We start from the raw sequence: 20,127 nt of genomic DNA on the forward strand, positions 1-20,127 counted from the left end.
TAATACAAGTAAATGAAAAGTTGTGTTTGCAGTCCTTTTGTGTATAAATTAAAAGAATAGTTTACAGAAGAGGCAACAGGACAAAGTGGACACAAAGTATGGATGAATGTTTGGTTAAAATAGACAATAATACGCTTAAAATATAATTTTTGGGCTGCTATGCTGGTGTTGGATTATCATTTTGTATGTAGGTCTACTGTTAAATATTAATAAAAAATTTGTATGTGGGTCTGTTGTGAAATATTAATAATAAACAAAATACCTTTAAATTTTGTTGTCAAGAATCCTCTATAATATGACAAAATGACCCGTGCCTTGTTGAGTGTCCGCCCACAAATCCTCGACACCGGAAACAAGCCGTGAGTGTAAAGCGGAAGTCATAAAGGGTTGTGGAGCTCAGTCTGCAAAACAAAGTGTCTTATTTTACGACTTGAAAGTAACGGGTGAAAGGTGAGTGTATTTTAAATTTAAACATGTAACATTAAACTTACTTTTACAAGTTTATTAATTACCTCGAGGCTGCTGGGGGTGACTATGCTATTTCGTCTGCATGCTAACCGGCTAGCCGCCTAAGAAAAACATTCACGGATAGAGCGAATATTTAAAGCGGCATTTTTGATAAATAACGTTAAACGTTTAAGCATTTTGATCATGAACTTAAAAGTTACCTAATCCATTCGTACACAATCGTTTGGATTTGTAAATCTCGATTATGTTTGTTTATATAAGAGCGGTGGTGGCTAAAGCGCTAGTGTGGTGGCGCTTTGTTACCAGGCAACCAGGTATTCGAAAAATGTGATTGTAAACAAACAACTGTCGTGATTGCTGTCACTAAATAGTCCCTCACTATTTAATGAGGGACATTGCGTTCAGTGTGCTGGGATAAATGTTCGGCCGAACCTTAAATAGGAGTAAGTTAACCAAACCTTATTGTTGAGGTTTAATTGTCTGTAAATAAGTTATTTAATATTAGTTAATGAGACTTGACTGCATGGTAAATTGTTCAGCTGAACTTTTAACAAGTCAAAACAACTGCAACAACTCGGCAACATGAAATTCAATAACTAAGTTAGATCGGGAGCGGAGAGCTGGCATCACCTCGGCTGTATTGAATTTTAAAACCAGCGGGGTGTGGGGAATGTCCTGAGATACTGTTTCCATGTCGTCGTTTTTATGACTTGGACCTTTTTTCTATTCTGGTGTGGTCAGATGCGGCGATCTAAGCGGATGCGGTCGCCGGATGGCTGGATCGCGGAGTATAGCTGGGAGGAGAGAGTGGAGGTGCACAAGAGACCGAAGCGCAGCTCTCGCAGCGGGGAAAGAGAGCGGCAGCCCGGCAGAACTCATCACTATAAGACATACGAAAGGTAAGACTTACTCACTTTTAAAATGTGAAATTAGCACTTTTTTGTTTCAGGTCGAATGGTGTTGTTAGACTGTTAGATTTGTTGTTGGCATTGAGCCCTGTCAGCTTGTCCTGCGTGTTTGCAGTGCCTTGAAATTATATAGTGTAGCATGTTCGTGGATTCAGAAACAAACTGTCAGGATGACAAGTGCTGTAATCTGGCCTGTCCAAGGGTCCTGATCGGTGTTTGCAATTCAGAGAATCCCACTGATGTAAAATCCTTCTGACATTATATTGTCAGAGGAACTTGTTCCAAAATTTTTGTAGCGATTATTGTCCATAGAGCCAAAGAACTTCTATACTCATTGATAGAGCTGCCACATTGATGTTTTTTTTTTTTTTTGTGCAGTAGAAAATGTCAACAGCCATTTCATTAGTTTTCATTTTACCCTCCCAGGCATTTTGAAATGCAAACTGAGAGCTTGTAAATGCCCGTTCACTCCAAGAATGAGAGTGTGTAGATGTTAGTGTTCACACCAGTGAAAGGTAACATTGTTTAAATTATTATAAATGCGTGTTGCGAGTTACATTGTCTGCTATGAAATTAAATTGTTTTCCAAATAATGCTTTATCTTATTATTTATCATTATTATTTTTAGTTTTACAGTTTCATTTGACCCTGTAATTTCTAATTAATGTCGTAACTGAATCTTTCTGTAAAAATTACAAACTTGCTTTTGTAAGCTCTCATTCATCTATTTCCATTTTTGAGCGCAATATATTAAAATCCGATCAACACCTGATTAATTGAACAAAATTGCACTTTTTTGATAAACTGTTACACTTGGATGCATGTCAAAACATGGAAAAAATGCCTTTAGCTACTTCTGTTTCATCACGACTTTAAAAGCTCAAGCTCTTTAAGTCGGGTGGATGCTAATTGGCGAAAAGTGTTCATCAGGTGGGAAAAAATAGTAGGTAGTAGGTACAGTTCTAAGCAGGCACAGCATAACCTTAACTCTATAATTAACATTACAGGCAACATCTTTGTTTTGAATGGTTATTAAATCTGCCTTTATTTTTCTGAAGTGTAAACTATGCAGAGTGCATCTGATGTTCTTTAAAAAAAAGTTACGATCTGTTGAAGTTTGGTTGTCGTAATATGAATCAGGATGGCTTCCAGTTGGTGTAATACAGAATGTTCTGCTTCTGTACTATAGGCTGACAGCTGTGATTTAGATCATGAGTTGTTTAAATCAAACACAACGCTTAGGCATCTTCTTAACAGATTTACTGCTGCAACATTGACAGGTTAAAGCATCACTTTCAGTCATAGCCGCACTCTCAGAGCTAGTTTCAGTGGCTCTTTCTAAGTATAGCTTGCTCGTGGACGCTTCCCTTTCGAGAAGACACTTGATGCTTTCAGCACCCAGCAGATCGCGATTCAGCATTCCTTATCCCCTGCTGAAAGGGTCGATAAATTGCAGCAAAGTGAAAGCCACCTGTAAATTTTGCTGTCAAAGGACTCATTGTCATTATATGCACAACTGTGTTTTCTTCCTCAGTGTCTGATGTGTGTTATTGACAGGTGTCACATTAGCTCAAAGAGGCTGGAGTGCCGAGAGCATAGGGCCAGAGAGGCCAGTCTGGAGCATAGCGGTTATAAGGGTCCGGTGGACCCGGTCCGGGAGACAGAGAGGGAGAAAGACGAGAACCATTGCAGCCAGTCGTCCTTGCACAGAGGACGTAGTCGACGCAGCAGCAGAGAGCACCAGCGATCACGCTGCCGCAGTCCCCGTTCAGAATCGGTAAACGATTTGTCAATGTTGATTTTTTTACTTGAGCTGATGTATTCGTTAATGTTGCTAAAGTCCAGATTTACCTTAGAAACCATCTGCTGTAAACATACAGTAAGGTGGTCAAGGAATCAGTTGACTTATTCACTTGAACTTCACTCATTGGTTGCAGAAATGGCTATTTGTTGATTGCTTGAGGGTCTTGAACAGAATTAGCTGTTCTTAAGTGCACTTCAAAGAAAGTTGTTTCCTGTCTGAAAATGTGTTGCCATGTCTTTCTTCTGTAACACACACTATGGTGGCCCTGTGCCGTTGTTGGCGATGAATTTGAATTTGCTGCTGCCGTCGTGGCCTGGCGCGGGGGTCCGAATCACTCCCTCCCCTTCATCAACCCCCCATCGCTGAATGAATGAATGATGCCTATGGGCCTGATTCTGACTGGTGTTTGATGGTGGTGATGATGGTGATGATGATTCCCCCTACTCCAGAGAAGTCATCGCAGGAAAAGAACCAAGAGTATTGAGGATGATGAGGAGGGTCACCTGGTCTATCACAATGGAGACATGCTAAGAGCAAGATGTATAGAACACAAACCTTTCTCTATATAACTGTCTGTTCTGTGTCTTAGTGGGACAATTCAGCCTACACTTGGGGGATATAAGGGGACCTTTGAAGACTTCTAATATTAACCACTTTGAATTTAACTATCATGTGTGAAACTTTAATTTGGCACAGAATTTTATATTAAATAAATATGATTTAACTGGAATGAACTTGTCAAGTTCCTGTTAGTACTGTAAAATCTGTGCTTTTGGATGTTGTATCCTCCTGCCCCAAAGCTTTACTTATGACTGCTCTTTATCCTGTTCATAGATGAGATTATAGGGACTTTGGGCGAAGGAGCCTTTGGAAAAGTTGTGGAGTGCCTTGACCATTCAAAGTAAGCTGGATTTTTTGACGACTTTGTCATACAGGAAATATTTGTTGTATCACTTTTTTAACATTAACTACATTTAAAAACACCCAAATAATTGGATTGATGGCTCAATCGGATTGAAAAGCGTTCATGTAATTAACTCCGTTGAACCAATTAAGCTCAATATGAATGAAAAGCTAAATGTGAATTCAAAAATGACTTGCACATATGTGCAGTGTGCTGTGTTGCCTATGTTTACCAGAGCCCTTTTATAAAAGGTCCAGTGTTGGGGGTAATGCATTACAAGTAACGCGAGTTACGTAATCAGCTTACTTTTTTCAAGTAACTAGTAAAGTAACGCATTACTTTTGAATTTGGAAGAAAATATTGAAGTTACTTTTTTCAAATATGTAACGCCAGTTACTTTTTCCCCCATTTATTGATTGACAGCATTAATTAATTGCAAAAAAACTAACAAAAGAAACCCAACAGATTCAGTTTTCTCAAAATAAATAAATAACCTTGAAATGCAACTCGGAATATGATGCAAACCTGCAATAAATAAATGTTAACACAAATATCCTTTTATGTATTTAATCCCATTTTATTAACTAATGTCTTTGCTGCTGTCCTTCGATGATCCAATTCAAAAAGCAAAAATGACTCTTGTGCTGCTTTAGTTTTTTTTATTGATCAAGTGTGCTGAACTTTCTTCTTCTGCATTCTACTGTACAGACGTGAATTTACTGTTCCTTCAGCCTGAGGCTTATTCATTTCACTTTTGGTGTGAACAGGCTTTTACACTGGCCAAATGTTTTTAATATGTTAAAAACAAACAAGCAAGCCTTGCCCAGATTTAAAAAGTATCGCAAAAGTAACGTAATGCATTACTTTCCATAAAAAGTAACTAAGCAATGTAATTAGTTACTTTTTTAGGTAGTAATGCAATATTGTAATGCATTACTTTTAAAAGTAACTTTCCCCAACACTGATAAAATCTTATTTTACAAATGTTTTACTTCTAACGAACGTGCAAATTTTTATTTAAATCTTACAAACTTGCCAGTGGAATAGACTTAATATTGACAAAATATTTGCTAAAAATGACAATTATACTTTCGGTAGCTTGATGGTTCTCCCCAGTTCTGAATGTTATGACTAGGCATTGAAGATGCACTGAAGTTTTGTTTGGAATACATAAATGCACATGTAAACACAAATGTGAATCGGAAAATGCAAACATTCAAAATCTGAAATTGGATTGTATTCATTTGAATTTATGAAGATTAGGTGCATGTAACATACCTAGTGTGTGTGCGTGTTTTTTTTTTTTCTCTCTTTTCAGAGGTAATGCAAAAGTGGCGCTGAAGATCATCAAAAATATTGAGCGCTACCGTGAGGCAGCCTTGTCAGAGGTTGATGTGCTTGAGCGGATAAACTCGCTTGATGAGGAAAAGAGATTGTGAGTGTTTAACTTCCGTGTAGAAATACTTTGTAAATAGACAAGGTTTTTGGCCGTAATGACTTGCCTCTATGTCTTTGCAGTGCTTGTGTCCGGATGCTGGACTGGTTCGATCACCATGGCCACATCTGCATCGTGTTTGAGCTGCTGGGACTGAGCACGTATGACTTCCTGAAGGAAAATGGATTCATGCCCTTCTCACTGAACCAGATCAGATGCATGGCAGACCAGATATTTAGAGCTGTGCAGTGTGAGTATAGATGCATAATTGTTACTACAAAAGCTTCAATGCTACAAATCACTGTTGTATACCATGTCTAAATATATAAATAACTTTTTTTGCCATCAGTTCTGCATCGAAATAAGTTGACACACACTGACCTTAAGCCTGAAAACATTCTGTTTGTAGACTCAAACTACAACATTAAATACAACTCTAAGATGGTAAGTAACAATATAAAGAAATTTCATATACTATAATTCAAAAGTTTGGGGTCAGTAAATTAATGCGAGGACACATTAAATTTATCCAAAAATATTAATATACTACAAAAGATTTATTTTTCAATGAAATGCTGTTCTTTTGAACTTCTTATTTGTTCTTATTTAAGGAATCCTGAAATATGTATTATGATTTCCAAGGAAATCTCAAACAGCACTGACCCCAAACCTATGAGCAGTAGTATACAGTCATGGCCAAAAATATCGGCACCCTTGGTAAATATGATCAAAAAAGGCTGTGAAAATTAATCTGCATTGTTAATCTTTTTGATCTTTTTTTTTTTTTTTTCACAACCTTTCATTGGATAATACGAATTTAAAATGGTGGGGGAAATATCATTATGAAATAAACGTTTTTCTCTAATACACTTTGGCCACAATTAACGGCACCCTTTTATTCAATACTTTTTGAAACCTCCATTTGCCAGTTTAACAGCTCTAAATGTTCTCCTATAATGCCTGATGAGGTTAGAGAACACCTGACAAGAGATCAGAGACCATTCCTTCATCCAGAGTCACTCCAGACCCTTCAGATTCCCAGCTCCATGTTGGTACTTCTCTTCAGTTCACCCCACTAATTTTCTATAGGGTTCAGGTCAGAGGACTGGAATGGCCATAGCAGAAGCTTGGTTTTGTGCTCAGTGACCCATTTTTGTGTTGTTTTTGAGGTTTCTGTTTGGATTATTGTATGGTTGGAAGATCCGAACATTATAAGATTTCTAACAGACTCTGTTGGTATTTGATAGAATCCATGATGCCATGTGTTTAAACAAGATCTCCAGAGCCTCCAGTAGAAATATAGGCCCACAATATCAAAAATACAGCAGTATATTACATTGTACACATGGGGTACTTTTTAACCCTGTGTTCACCAAACCCATCTTGAATGTTTGCTGCTAAAAGCTCTTTTTTTGTTTCATCTGACTATAGAAGCCAGTCGTGTCTGATAACTGAATATGCTGGAGTTTGTTTTTGGATGAGCTAGGAGAATTTTTCTTGAAACCCTCCCAAACGTGGTGATGTAGGTGCTGTTTGACTTTTTAAGGTTTTCTGACCCCAAGACTCAACTATTTTCTGCAATTCTTCAGCTGTGGTCCTTGGAGAGTCTTTAGCCACTCAAACTCTCCTTCTCACCATGCATTAGGGCGATGTAGACACACGTCCTCTTCCAGGCAGTTTCGTAACATTTTATGTTGATTGGAAATTCTTAATTATTTTCCTGATGGTGGAAATGGGAATTTTCCCTGCTCTAGCTCTATTCTTAAAGCCACTTCACTAATTTGTGAAGCTCAATTATCTTTTGCTGCACATCAGAAATATATTCGTTGGTTTTTCTCATTGTGATGGATGATTAAGGGAATTTGGCCTTTGTTTTCCCTCCTATATATATTTCTGTGAAACAGGACGCCATGGCTGGATAATTTCATGTTCATAATCACCCTGGAGTGCTAAAAATTGTGAATATGAATGGGAATATACTTCAGAGATATTTTACTTAAGAATTTCTAGGGGTGCCAATAATTGTGTCCAACGTGTATTTGAGAAAAACATTTATTTCATAATGATATTCCCCCCCATTTTAAATTCTTATTATCCAATGAAAGGTTAGATTTTTTTTTAAATAAAAGATCAAAAGGATTAACAATGCAGATTAATTTTCACAGCCGCCTTTGATCATATTTACCAAGGGTGCTGATATTTTTGGCCATGGCTATGTATGTAGGAAAGCAAGTGTTAGTTTATAGTGAGGAGAGGATAATGACAATTAATGTTCAATGTATTATAGAAGCGAGATGAGAGGACCTTGAAGAGGTTGGATGTGAAAGTTGTGGACTTTGGCAATGCTACCTATGACCACGAGCACCACACCTCTGTGGTGTCAACACGCCACTACAGAGCTCCGGAAATTATATTGGGTGAGCTATTTGCTCTATTATTTTTGCTGTTGTTTATCCACTAAAACATGTTCATGATTTTGAACATTGTAAAATCTCTGCTGGCAGAACTTGGCTGGAACCAGGCATGTGATGTGTGGAGTTTGGGCTGTATCCTGATTGAGTTCTATCTGGGATTAACGTTATTTCAGGTGCAAATTCCACATACAGACTTTATTATTCTAGTAAATGCCTTGTGGCTTGATTTTAAATGCAAAATAATTACAAAAACTCCCTCTTTGCAGACTCACGACAGTAAGGAGCATCTGGCAATGATGGAGAGGGTTCTAGGCCCCATACCTGCACACCTGCTTCAGAAAACAAGGTGCAGTAATTTGAGACTAGGCGTTTGTCACTTGTTTGTAAATACATGTTTCTAACATGATCAAAGATGTGAGAGGTTTTTAGATTTGTCATGGTCTGACTGATGCGTGACTATGCTTCATTGTCAGGAAGCGGCGTTATGTGCATCATGACAAATTGGACTGGGATGAGTGCAGCTCAGCAGGGAGATACGTGAGGAAACACTGTAAACCTCTTAAGGTAAAGATCACAAAATACTGACTACTAAACATTGAACCGCTTATTATGCTTAATCTTGATTACATTATGCTGCAGATACTGACTCTTTATAAAAAGCTTTGTTCATGTAAACCAGTTTATAATATCTATAGCCTCAAATTTGTTTTGATCACTTTGTACTATTTATAAGCACAAGTACAAAATGTTAAAGGTTTTGGAATGAAACCACTGAATGTTTTTCTCTGAAATTATGGTTGTTTTCTGGTGATACATTCCAGTGGTCTTTAATTTTCTTTCCTCCAGAAACTTTTTGATACTTAAAAGTATTGTGGACTACTAATTTTGGAGATGTACTGATGCCAGTATGTTAATGAGACACATTTCTGTTTGGGTTGCCTTGATGAAAATAATATAGTTGAATCTCTGCTCTTTACTCAGCAATACATGTCCTCTAAAACCCCGGATCATGAGTTACTTTTTGACCTGCTACAGAAGATGATGGAGTATGATTCATCCAAACGAATCACCCTGGAGCAGGCTATTGGACATCCCTTTTTCAACCCAATAAGAAAAGAAAGAAAGTGACTTGGAGGTGACACAAAATGAACCTTACTGCTCCCAGGGAGACTGCAGCTGACTGTATCAGTCTGCTTTAAAACTGCCTGCTTCATTACCTCTGTCCATATTTATTATCAATTTGTTTATATGGGCCAAATTTATGTTCTTTTGTCAAATTAAACTTGAATGCTTTGAATACACACCATTTGTGTCTTTTATTTTGTCTTTCTTTTTAATAATACTGAACTGACATTTAGAATTGGTGTATAGTGATGCAGAATTTTAGGCTCTTTTTCCCTCCGGTGCTTTTATAATCTCTGTCCTGCAGATGGCATCAAAAGGCCTGTTCTTTACAAATGCTCTTCTAGTTCTGCAGTCGTCTTTAGTTCTGATGTATTTTTGAGCAGAGCACATGGACATCATGTGGGGAAAATCTTGAGATTTTGCAGGATGAAATGCAAATAATCTTTGTTGCAAATAAATTCAGTTTTTATTACAGACAGATGCAATAAAGTACTAATAATTTGACATTCAGAGGCACATGTATTGTGCTATGCCCCAAAAAGTCATCATTTGACCCGTGCGTGTGTTTAATGTGAGTTTATTTTGGACACTGCATTATATCTACAGTTTTCTTGTAAAGTTCAATTTGCGCAATCGAAATGGTATTTTGGCGCACATAGCGCAGAGAGGTCCCTGCACACACATACACTATTCGCACTCTGTCGTTTACATAGTTTTGTTGACGGCAGTTCAGCAGCGAAAAAAGGGGCTGACTGGATTCTCTGAGACACACTTTAGAGGGAAACAATTTAACCTGCGTTCGAGAGGAGAGAGGCGCGCGACCTTCAATAGTACACGCGCTCTTCAAGTGTGCGTCACATCGCTGCGTCTCCTGTCAGCCTCAGTTCTGAAGCCATAAACGCCACTTTACTGAAGAAGGTCTACACGAGTCTCAAAAGAGGATTCAAGAACAAGGATAATATTTTAACCATAATGCCAAAAATGGTTTCAACTGGGGGTTCAAAAGATGTGTCAAAGTCATCACCGAGCAGTGGACATCACACATCACAGATATTTCATTGTTTAACGACCCTCGTATGTTTTATGTTGTCGGCGTCTTCGGTGGCTGTTTGTCTGTTTATGAACGTCAAAACATCCAATCTTGAGCGTAAAATTGAGCTTTTGGAGATGGAGCGACAGTCTGTGATTCAACCTGTGCACGCGACACTGGATGCGCACGCGACTTTTCGGGATGCGATAGAGAAACTTGTGCAAGAGGTGAGGCGTCTCTGTTTTCATTATTTCGTGCTACTTTTACAATCATTATTGCAAAAACGTCCAATTTTATATCTTTCAATATTGTTTTTTTTTTATGGTTTATAGGCTAAATAACAGTTGTTCTGACATATTATGTAACGTATGAAGTGAAATTAGAGAATAGCTGTTCACACTACACTAAAAATATTAAATCATTTTCCGTGTTCATTGTTTTAATAGATGTATTTTGAATTAGCATACGTGTGCTGTTTTAGGATTAGCTAAATCAAACATCCTTAAGCGTAACGAAAAACATCCTGGTAATTTTAAATCATCAGTGTATGTATATCATATAAATATAGGCTATATTTGTTTTCTCAGAGACTCAAAGAGGGAGTGTCAAAAATTCGCACAGCTCGAGAAGCAGCGCAAGAGTGCTCGTGTCCTCCAGGTTTGTTCCTCTGCATGAGATGTTTTTTGTTCTTTTCCCTCCGAAAACGACCAACTGAGGCATATTTACTCTATTTTTATATCGAAATCTGAACTGTGCTTTAAATTGGGTCAATAAATAATGCAGCAGGTGACTTTGCTAGCATGTGATGTTGATACGAATGTTCAGTTCAACAGGGACTTGTCTTGTGAAACTGTTTACAGTTGTAATTTTTGCAGGCTGTACCCTACTTGTATTTCATTATTGCAGTTTTTTTCAAATTTAAGTTTAATGCTAAAGTTATATGCGGTATGAATTCAACTCCAGATGAAGAAAATCAAGTAGAATCTCTGAAAACTCATACAATTGATACGAAACGACCGAAATTATTTTGACAAGTTAAATGGATGGACACAAAGATGTTGTAATGATGAAAAAAATTTACAGCCTGGATAACTGTCAGTGTGATCACATGCAGAACCACAGTTTATATACTTCATGCTGAATTAAATAACTCACATGTGGAAGTTAGAAAGATGAGAGGTGCTCCTCCATCCGCAGAGGCCGGTGGATGCCACAGATTTATTGTGTAAGCTCAGCTACGAGACATTACAATTCATTGCAGCTATCAGGGCAAAGTAGGGCATAGACAGAAGATACTTAACCTTGCATGAATTTGTTGCTCTGTTCTTATGTGTAGTCCTTGGAAATTTGGCTGTTGCGTGAGAGAAAATGACAGGTTTACTCTAATACTGTTTAAGAGACGTACCCTCTCAGGGCATAGTGGAATTATGCATGGAGAAATTTACTAGCCTATGAAGATTTCATGGTAGCGGTGCCTACCAAAAGAGGGCCTCCCATGTACCCTCTGATGTTGTTGCTAAAATGTGGGTATAATTTAACTTGTAGCCCTGTCCCATAGGACACTACAGTTTCAATTAAAGTCAGCTTAAACTCTAAAGCTCTTTTATCTTTTTTCTCTGTATTCTTTTTCAAGGACTGGTTTCATATCTATTCATATAACCTTATAATGCACATTGTTCCTTTCCATGTTTAAAATTTTGCCATGAGCAAAGAGCATGTAGAGTTTTGCTTGAGTTTTGTCATCCTGAGGTATTGTGGTTAGAAATGAAATCCAGTCTTTTTCATCCCTGATATTGAAATATCTAAGAGGATAAAAGAATAGAAGAACATGAAAGACATCAAAAGTCATCTTGTAAGATCAGTGAACCTTGATAACTTAAAAAACGTACATTATCTTATATATTCTAAGAGATCTGTTTTAGCTCTTATGGCAGACATTTTGAAGAAACATGAGATGCATTAAGGTAAATCTGTTTTACTGACATTGTTTTACTGTTTTTCAATTTATCTTTGGAGGAACCATCAGTCCATGAGGAGTTTTGTGTAGATCGTATTAACATTTATCAGATACTTAATACTTAAGTCTATGATGTTCTTGTTACTGGTGCTTGGTAAAGAAACCATCATCATCACTAGTATTAAAAACAAGAGATGTTTAATCACTTTTCTGAGCAAATGAACCTATATATTACACATATAACAAGCAAACAATCCCATATACTTACACTGAAGGAGCCTCAACTAGGAACTAGAAAATAATACCGATCACATAAAGAGTGAGCTTTATGATATTTTTTGTGATCTTTAATTAGTTTTTGATCATTTATATTTCATAATTCACCATTTTTATAATACTCATGGGAACTTTTTATTGGCAGTTAAAAAATTATTTCACGATGCTTGTTAAGGGTATCTATAGTTTAAAGGCTGGCTGCTAGTATAACATGGACATTTATACATGTTATTTACTGTGATATAATGTTTTTTTTGCTCTAAACACACTATAATGGTATTTGTTAGCATTGTACTAAAAGGTAAGCGGCTTGTAAGCAAAACATACATTGACTTTATTTTAAAGAATATAATTGCAGTAAGAATTGTTTCTTAGTTATTAACAGTGCATAGACCTTTTGTCTTCACTTATGTTGCACTTCCTGTCTCCAATTAAAGGCTCGGGTGCTTTTGAAGAATCAGACTGTTTTCTTGAGCTGAATGGTAAACCTAAGTCATCCGTCTGTGCAATTTGCTGTTCCTTCCTTTGCTTTTAATGGGCTTCTTTTCAAGGCAGACATCAGAAAACACACTTGAACCACAGACACAAAAGGACCAAGACCTGCGGACCATGAACTAATGAGCTCAACAAAGCATTTAATTGACCCTGGCCTCGTCAAAGCTGAAGCCACTCAGACTTGGGCTTCCTCTGAACCTGAAAAAACGACACACTGGTCACTTAGAGCTCAAAATGAACAAGATACTGAAACAGTTAGCCTCTCAGACACTTCCCTATGACATTTAAATTTGAGTTAAGTAGAAATAAACTATACCACTGTAAAAAATGGTATGGATATATATTTTTTAATCACAACCTTTTTAAAGACAACCTTTTGTGAAATGAAAAGGTTCAAAGGATGTTAAAGGTTCTTCTTGGTACCATAGATATCAATAAAAAAACTATTATTTTCAAGAGTTTATGTACTAAAACGCAAGTTTTGAGCCCCTTTTATAGGAGTATAAGTTTCAAAACCCTCCCCTTTTGGTTGCAAATGAATCTCTGTGATCAACGTGCTGAAAGCAGTTCACATTTATCTCTTTTAGATTTTCTTGTGAGCATTTGTGAACTTGTCGTAATCGTTATTACTTTCTTTTTTGTAGTATTGTCTTGTCAAGGATGTAAAATATTACCAAATCGTCATTTCAAAGTGCTCTACTCTACATATTGCAACACAGCAAGAATCCCAGCCACATCACCAGAATACAGATGTTTGCATCCATTGCGAGTCTCTATTGATAGATACCACATTCATAACAGAGTCCAATAATACAGCTGCGTTTGGTTCACAAGTGAGCCTGCAGCTATACTAACCATTGCTCAGAAAACCTCTGTTATTGCCACTACGGACAAACACATTATCTTAAAACCAAAATCTGAGCGTGACTGTGAAAAGCTACAGTAGGAAAAATCCAAATGCTTCACATAACTGTGTGACCCCAGACTCGAGCCTCAGGGTGATGTAGATCCCAACCCGTCACGGATCCGGACACCTTGTCTCCTCTCTCAGGTTGGGAGGTTCTTCTGGAAACAGCGTGATGTGCTTGGATAAACGTGCTTCTTAAGAATGTAATCCGCCCTTGTTTTATTGGCCTACCCATTGAGAAGGCTGTAAGCTTTAATGCTTCCTCCAAAAGCCTTCTAGGGCTCTAAGAGTTTCGCTGTGGGTGAGATGGAGGGGTACAGATTATCTGTTGGCCTCTGTGTTGGTTTTGAACTATTTCATGTTATCTACGTTAAGCTTTCCCCTCTGCGCATAAGTGTAGTCATATGCTACAACTTCATGTTGATTTAAGTAGGCATGAAGCGGGGTAACGTGAAAATCTAGACCTCTCAGTGCACACTGGGTGCTTATGTGTTTCTCCACACCGTGTTAGAAGGCTTTTCACTTTGCTGAGAAAAAGCGGATATCTCAAAACATCCGTCTGAGGAGATGCACTGGAAAATGAATAAATATTGTTTTCCAGAACTGACTGGCCAACTTTAGCGATTGAATCTCCAGCACACATATTGTGTTGCTTTCTTAAGGTGACTCAAAAAATAATACTGCAGATATTAAAAAAAAAATTAAAATTGTTTAACCTAAAGTTAAAATTCTGTCTTAATCTACTTACCCTCATGTGTTTCCAAAAACAGTTTTTTTTTGTTTTTGTTTTTTTAAATCTGTGGAACATTATTTTAAGAAACTTATTTATTATTATTTTTTATACAAACAATAGAAGTCAAAGGTAACCAAAACAGTTTGGCTACCAACTTTTTTCAAAATATCTTTTTTAAAGTTCCACAGAAGAAAGTCATAGGTTTGAAACAACATGAGGGTGATGACATAATTTTCATTTTGGGTGAACTTTAAGTGCAGCCTGCGAGCACATATGTGGCACAAACCTTTCTTATTACTTTCAATTGACATGAGTCTGTAGCTGCATGGCGGTCAGAATGTATCTCCATCAGGATCTAGCTAAATAAATACAAAATAAAGGCAATAGCGGTATGGGTTCTGTACTCTGGGCTTATTAAAAGCATCTGTTCTGTAGTTTGTGGGAGGGCATTCTGGCATACTCTCAACATCACTGTAAAAACTCCCTCCCTGTTTGGCTGCAACATTTCCCAATTTCATTTGAATGAAATGTGAGGCCATGTACCCACTGAAAATATAGAGGAGATATGGAAGCAATTATGGTATAGAAAAAATAGGTGATTTGTTGATCATATGGTAGACTCGCGCATTTTCACTCCCTGTCATCTCACACCTCACAAGAATTTATACATTTGGAGAACATTTATACCTCCTTGCTCAATCCTAGATGATTTTAAAGATCTCCAATTACAGTAAAATAAAACCAGGGTTCTTTTGTAACTATTTGATAGCTGCAATGAAAACACATTCTACGTTTTTCATCTGTCAAAAGTAATCAACATTATCTTTTCTCTATAATCTCAAAGATGATGTCAATTTACATTCGATAAGAGCACTGTTTCACAGTCCTGATTTTCATGCATGTGAAGACCACTTTTTTAGTGGTTAAAAGTTCTTACTCATCAGATCTTGGCTTCTGTTGCTGTCTTAATTTGTTTCCTAATTCGTTAAACAAGTGTTAAAATGCTTGTTAAGCACTTGCGGTTGACAGAACAGGGTAATTCTCAGACTTTCTGAAATACAAGAAAGCCATTAATTAAGTGTTTTCATTTACTGGAACCTTTCATTATTCTTCATCTTCATGTCGTTCCAAATCTGTATCATAAAAATCAGATATTTGAGCAAATGACTCTTATGAGCCCGTTCTTTTGACAGTGCGTAAAACACAGAACAACAAAAACAGCGTGTCCAGCGTTGTTTGATTCTCGAAAAGAATGACTCATTCAAGCTGGTTCTATAAATAAAGTGCTAATATCAGTTACTTTGAAACACTGCCTTAACAAAAAATACATTTTCTTTAATATGTAAAAAAATAAAAAATGGAGAGTGAAATCTAGCTAAATGAATTCAGAATCGAATTGAATCAAGAGCTTGTGAATCAGAATCGAATTGGGAAACTTGAATCGCTAAAAATCCTTTTTCTCTCTCACACAGAGACAGAGAGAATCCACCTTTATTTTAATCTAGTCTCTCCACTGAGCCATTCATTATAATCTCATTCATGTATCCATTTCCTCCCAGTCATCTTTTAAATGGGTCTCGTCGCCGGTTGAGTTGCACATGCCGGACATCATGCTGTCTGTTTGCATGATTATGTGTATTGAAGGAGCCTGATCCTTGTCCTTGCGTTGTCAGGCCTAATCTTAATTGCAAATCTCTCAAATGCCTCCAGCGAGCCAGAGAATTTATTTTCTCCCTCTGTTGTTTCCCCCATCTGTGTGGCAGCATGCCACGTCTTTTCACATTTTAAACTTCTCCCCTAACTGTACTGTTGGGTTGCATGGTCCATGGCAGAACCTTGGAGCTGTGCAAGGCTTGGAGCCTTGTTTCCTAGACTGAGATTTTGAACAGGGCTGTACTTTTTTCGCTTCCATGGAGAGATCTTGCCATTTTCCTGCAACATTTTTTACTGTCAAGCTGTGAGGTTTGTTTTGCATCGTTTTCACCTGGGGCTTTTCTGGAAACTTGTCTTGAGTGATTAAAAAAAGAAAAAAAGTATCCCTAACCGCTTTCAGATTGGGCTATTTAGGCTACATGTTGCTTAACTTAATGTCAAACAGTGGAAAGACAGTAACGGTTCCTCATCATTCCCAGTCTGGTAGTAACTCAAACTAGATTTTTATCAGAATGTCGGAATGTCAGTTTACGGTTGTTCACTGTAAATTATTAGATGACACTTGGCTTTTCCTTCCAAAATCCTACACATTTAATAACAACAGAAATATCATGGTGGCTTTCGAATCAAAAGGTTGAGAAATGCTGCTGAAGTGGATCTTGAGTGACATGTGCAACTTCTAGTACATGTGGATCTCCAGTGACTCTTCATGCTCAGTTTGTGCACCGCTGTCCTGATTCATTCTGGGGCGTCTGATGAACAAACCTCAGGCGGATTGGCCTTTGAGCAGCTGCTTTCAGTTATCTAAAAAGAAAGAATTAAAATCTGTGTGAAGACTATTTTGCAGACTTAGTCAGAGTTGCGTGCAGTTGGATTTGGGATGATTGTAATCTCTTAATTATGTGTGTTATTGTTGCCCTGTTTTGATTGGCTGGGAGATAAGATGCCTTCCTCCTTCAACCAGACTCTATTGAAAAGTGATTCAACAGATGTCATTTATATATATATATATATATATATATAATGTATCACCGGAGGAAAAACACACTCTATATTTTATAAGTATAATGTGCTGACCTATTAAAATTTAGGTTAAATTCTCCCAGGATAGACAGACACTTGTTGGGAAAGCTTTTCCTGTATTTTCTATTAAGCGTATACAGCTTGTTTATATGTGTGTTTTGGCTCTGAAAGGCTGTGTGTTTGTATGTGTGTGTTTGTGGTTTTTGAGTCTGAGTGAATATGTAGGCCTCCAGCACTTGGTGGGGGGTTGTATACTGAACGTCTGGCAACCCTCTGATAGTCTAAGTCAGACTTTGTCCACTGCTAGCGAGCTTCATCTGTGCCAAATAAACATCATCCTGCTTTGGACAACAAGTATTGATTACACACAGTTGTAAAGTAGATTTTAAACATTCTGTTAGACAAATAATGTTTAATTGTTAATAAATTGCATTGTGGCATTTCAAGGTAAAATACATTAATTCAGTATACACGTAAATATTTACAATATTTTTAATATTTTTGAAAGAAGTCGCATACTCACCAACACTCTAAAAAATATGGTGCTATATAGCACTAAAAGTGGTTCTTGGCTCGTAATTATAGGGGAACCACTTTTGGTGCTATATAGCACCATCCCTTTGTCAAATGGTGCTATGTAGGTGTAACCCCCCCAGGTCCGCACCGCCACAACTCGTTCTTGTTCTGAAAACTACATGTACTTCAAGTCAAAGTTTAAATTTAAACATGATTTACTGTTGACCCAGAATCCAAACCGAACAGGGTTTCAAGTTGAACCATAGATTCAATAAGTCTACATACTGGCTTGATAACTCTCCCAAACCTGGTAGAGTAACGATCAGCTGTATTTAAACCAGCTACAGGATCTTGCACAACAGGTACACTGCTATAGACAGGATTTTGGGGAGATGGGTCAGCACCAGTACCAGCCACAGTATTGTCATCAGCCATTGGCACAGTAAGATGAGGGTTTGGCTCCTGTTGGCAGGGCAACTGAGAATGCACCCATGAAACGTTGCGGTCATCATCGCATGTAGCTACATTGGAGATGTTGGACATAGAGTCTGCTTGCAAGAGTTCCTCAGCCTCATGCTGCTCATCTGCAGGCTTTGTATACTCAATCTCATCAATGCATGAGCGAACAGTACATCGTGAGTGCTGGGGGATGGTGTCTTGTAACTGGTGATATCTTTCATACCTTTCCACACTGAAGCAGAATCACTGGAAGAGAATTTGTTCCTGAGCTTGTCAGAATAATTCCTCTTTGCCACTCTGATCTCCTTTTCCAGTGTGTATTTGCCCTGTTTATACAAGACTTTATCCCCCGTTCTGTAAGCATCTTCTTTGGCCTGACGGAGCTGTCTGGGTTTTGTAGTGAACCATGGTTTGTCGTTGTTGTAAGTTAGATGAGTCTTGGTAGGAATGCACATATCCTCACATAAACTGATATATGATGTTACAGTCTCTGTGAGCTTGTCCAGATCGGTGGCAGCAGCTTCAAAAACAGTCCAATCAGTGGGAGAGAAACATGCTTGTAAATCCCGCTCGAGAATGAACGAACAAATCTCCCGTGCGAATAGAACGGCTTGCAGTTAATGAAGAGCATTTCTAGATCTGAACAGCACATCTTCTTTAACACAGTTACATCTGTACACCACCTTTCATTGATGTAAAAGCACGTCCTGCCGCCGTGCAATTTCTCCGTTGATTATTCCTTCATACCTTCTAAGATTACAAGCCAAAGAACCACTTTTAGTGCTATATAGCACCATTTTTTTTGAGTGAATGCTCAAATTTAAAAATAACTGTTTTCTATATGAATCTATTTTAAAATGTAATTTATTCCTGTGATGGGAAAGATTTTAATATGCTGATTTAGTGCTCAAGAAACAATTCTTACATAAATTGTTTGTGGAAACCATTATACTTTTTTGTCAGGATTCTTTGATGAATAGAAAGTTCAAAAGAATAGCATTTATTTTAAATATAACTTTTATCTTTTTTCATTTTTTTCCACTTTTGATCAATATCTTGCTAAATAAAAGTACTAATGTTTCCAAAAAATGACTGACCCCAAAATTTTTTTCGAAAGACTGTGTGTTATATAAATATTTATTTGGATATACGGATGTATTTATGCCTTCATATAAGTAACAGGGTCAGCAGTTTTACTGTACAATTTGACATTACAAGCATTGCACCATCTTAACTTCAATTCCTTTTTATTTCTATATTTTATTTTTATTAAATGCATATTTTCTAAGGAGCAATTTGAAACTCTGGCCAAAAAGGCATCCTCATGAAAAAAGATAAAGAAGCATTTATTAGCTAAATAAAGTTACTGGATTTCTTTTAAAAATGGCTATATTAATGCAAAAACTTGGCATTCGTCAATCACGGTGAGTAATGGCTTCTTCTCCTGCTATTGTTGTTTGCACTGTTTGCCACATGTACAGTTTATCTCTGTCGGCGACGAGGGATTCACATGTGATAAATGCAGGGAAATAGTTAGGCTGACAGAGAAGATTTCAGAATTAGAGACACGCATCCAAACTTTTTTTGAGGACAGTAAGAATGTGAAGGCTGTAGATACTGCTTTGGATGCGACTAGCTCAGGGAGTCCTGTACATTGTTCGGTTCCGGTAGAGCCCGTGCAGCAGGGCAACTGGGTGACTGTGAGGCAGCCTAGTCGCGAGGCAAAACACCGCTCTTCCGTTCCGATCAAAACATCAAACAGGTTCACCCCACTCAGTGACGCACCCATTGAGAAACCTGATGAAAGTGCTCTAGTTATTGGCGATTCTATAGTACGGAACGTGAAAATAGAGACACCAGCCACCATAGTCCAATGTTTACCGGGAGCCAGTGCGCCTGACATCTTGGCAAATTTAAAAGTGCTGGCTAATGCTAAACGTAAATTCAGTAAGATTGTTATTAGGGGTCGACCGATTATCGGCCTGGCCGATTATTGGCACCAATATTAAGCATTTTTATG

General features: G+C 37.6%; 2 protein-coding genes across 7 annotated transcripts in view; both read left to right on the forward strand.

Moving 5' to 3' along the window:
• The first annotated feature begins 328 nt into the window (after positions 1–328).
• LOC306856307 (dual specificity protein kinase CLK4-like) lies at positions 329–9,238 on the forward strand. Of its 2 annotated transcripts, XM_079395491.1 has the most exons (13): positions 329–450; positions 1,210–1,367; positions 2,934–3,153; positions 3,630–3,720; positions 4,015–4,081; positions 5,403–5,519; positions 5,603–5,769; positions 5,869–5,963; positions 7,807–7,936; positions 8,024–8,106; positions 8,200–8,279; positions 8,407–8,497; positions 8,915–9,238. In XM_079395491.1, exons 2-13 carry the CDS (start codon positions 1,210–1,212, stop codon positions 9,059–9,061), a joined length of 1,446 nt encoding a protein of 481 aa, XP_079251617.1. In that variant the 5' UTR covers positions 329–450; the 3' UTR covers positions 9,062–9,238. The 2 variants fall into 2 exon arrangements, with proteins under 2 accessions (XP_079251617.1, XP_079251618.1); XM_079395492.1 differs by lacking the exon at positions 3,630–3,720 and having other exon boundaries at positions 346–450.
• Positions 9,239–9,753: 515 nt separating this feature from the next.
• Positions 9,754–20,127, forward strand: part of LOC306856306 (uncharacterized protein) — a 150,855-nt gene continuing 140,481 nt past the window's right edge. For 3 of the 5 annotated variants that reach the window (XM_079395490.1, XM_079395488.1, XM_079395489.1), the window contains exons 1-2: positions 9,754–10,315; positions 10,676–10,745. In XM_079395490.1, the coding sequence (XP_079251616.1) occupies positions 10,031–10,315; positions 10,676–10,745 (355 nt within the window). In that variant the 5' untranslated portion in view covers positions 9,754–10,030. The remainder of the gene's footprint in view (positions 10,316–10,675; positions 10,746–20,127) is intronic. The other 2 variants (XM_079395487.1, XM_079395486.1) reach the window with 1 other exon arrangement.

This window comes from Barbus barbus (genome assembly GCF_936440315.1).
Source record: "Barbus barbus genome assembly, chromosome: 36".
In the NCBI taxonomy this organism is placed as follows: Eukaryota; Metazoa; Chordata; class Actinopteri; order Cypriniformes; family Cyprinidae; genus Barbus; species Barbus barbus.

Bases quoted from the DNA above. Each gene is read 5' to 3' on its own strand.
- LOC306856307 (XM_079395491.1), top strand. From the start codon at position 1,210: ATGCGGCGATCTAAGCGGATGCGGTCGCCGGATGGCTGGATCGCGGAG. The intron at 3,721-4,014 runs GTATAGAACACA...TCCTGTTCATAG, and splicing joins AGACATGCTAAGAGCAAGAT to ATGAGATTATAGGGACTTTG. The intron at 5,770-5,868 runs GTGAGTATAGAT...TTTTGCCATCAG, and splicing joins GATATTTAGAGCTGTGCAGT to TTCTGCATCGAAATAAGTTG.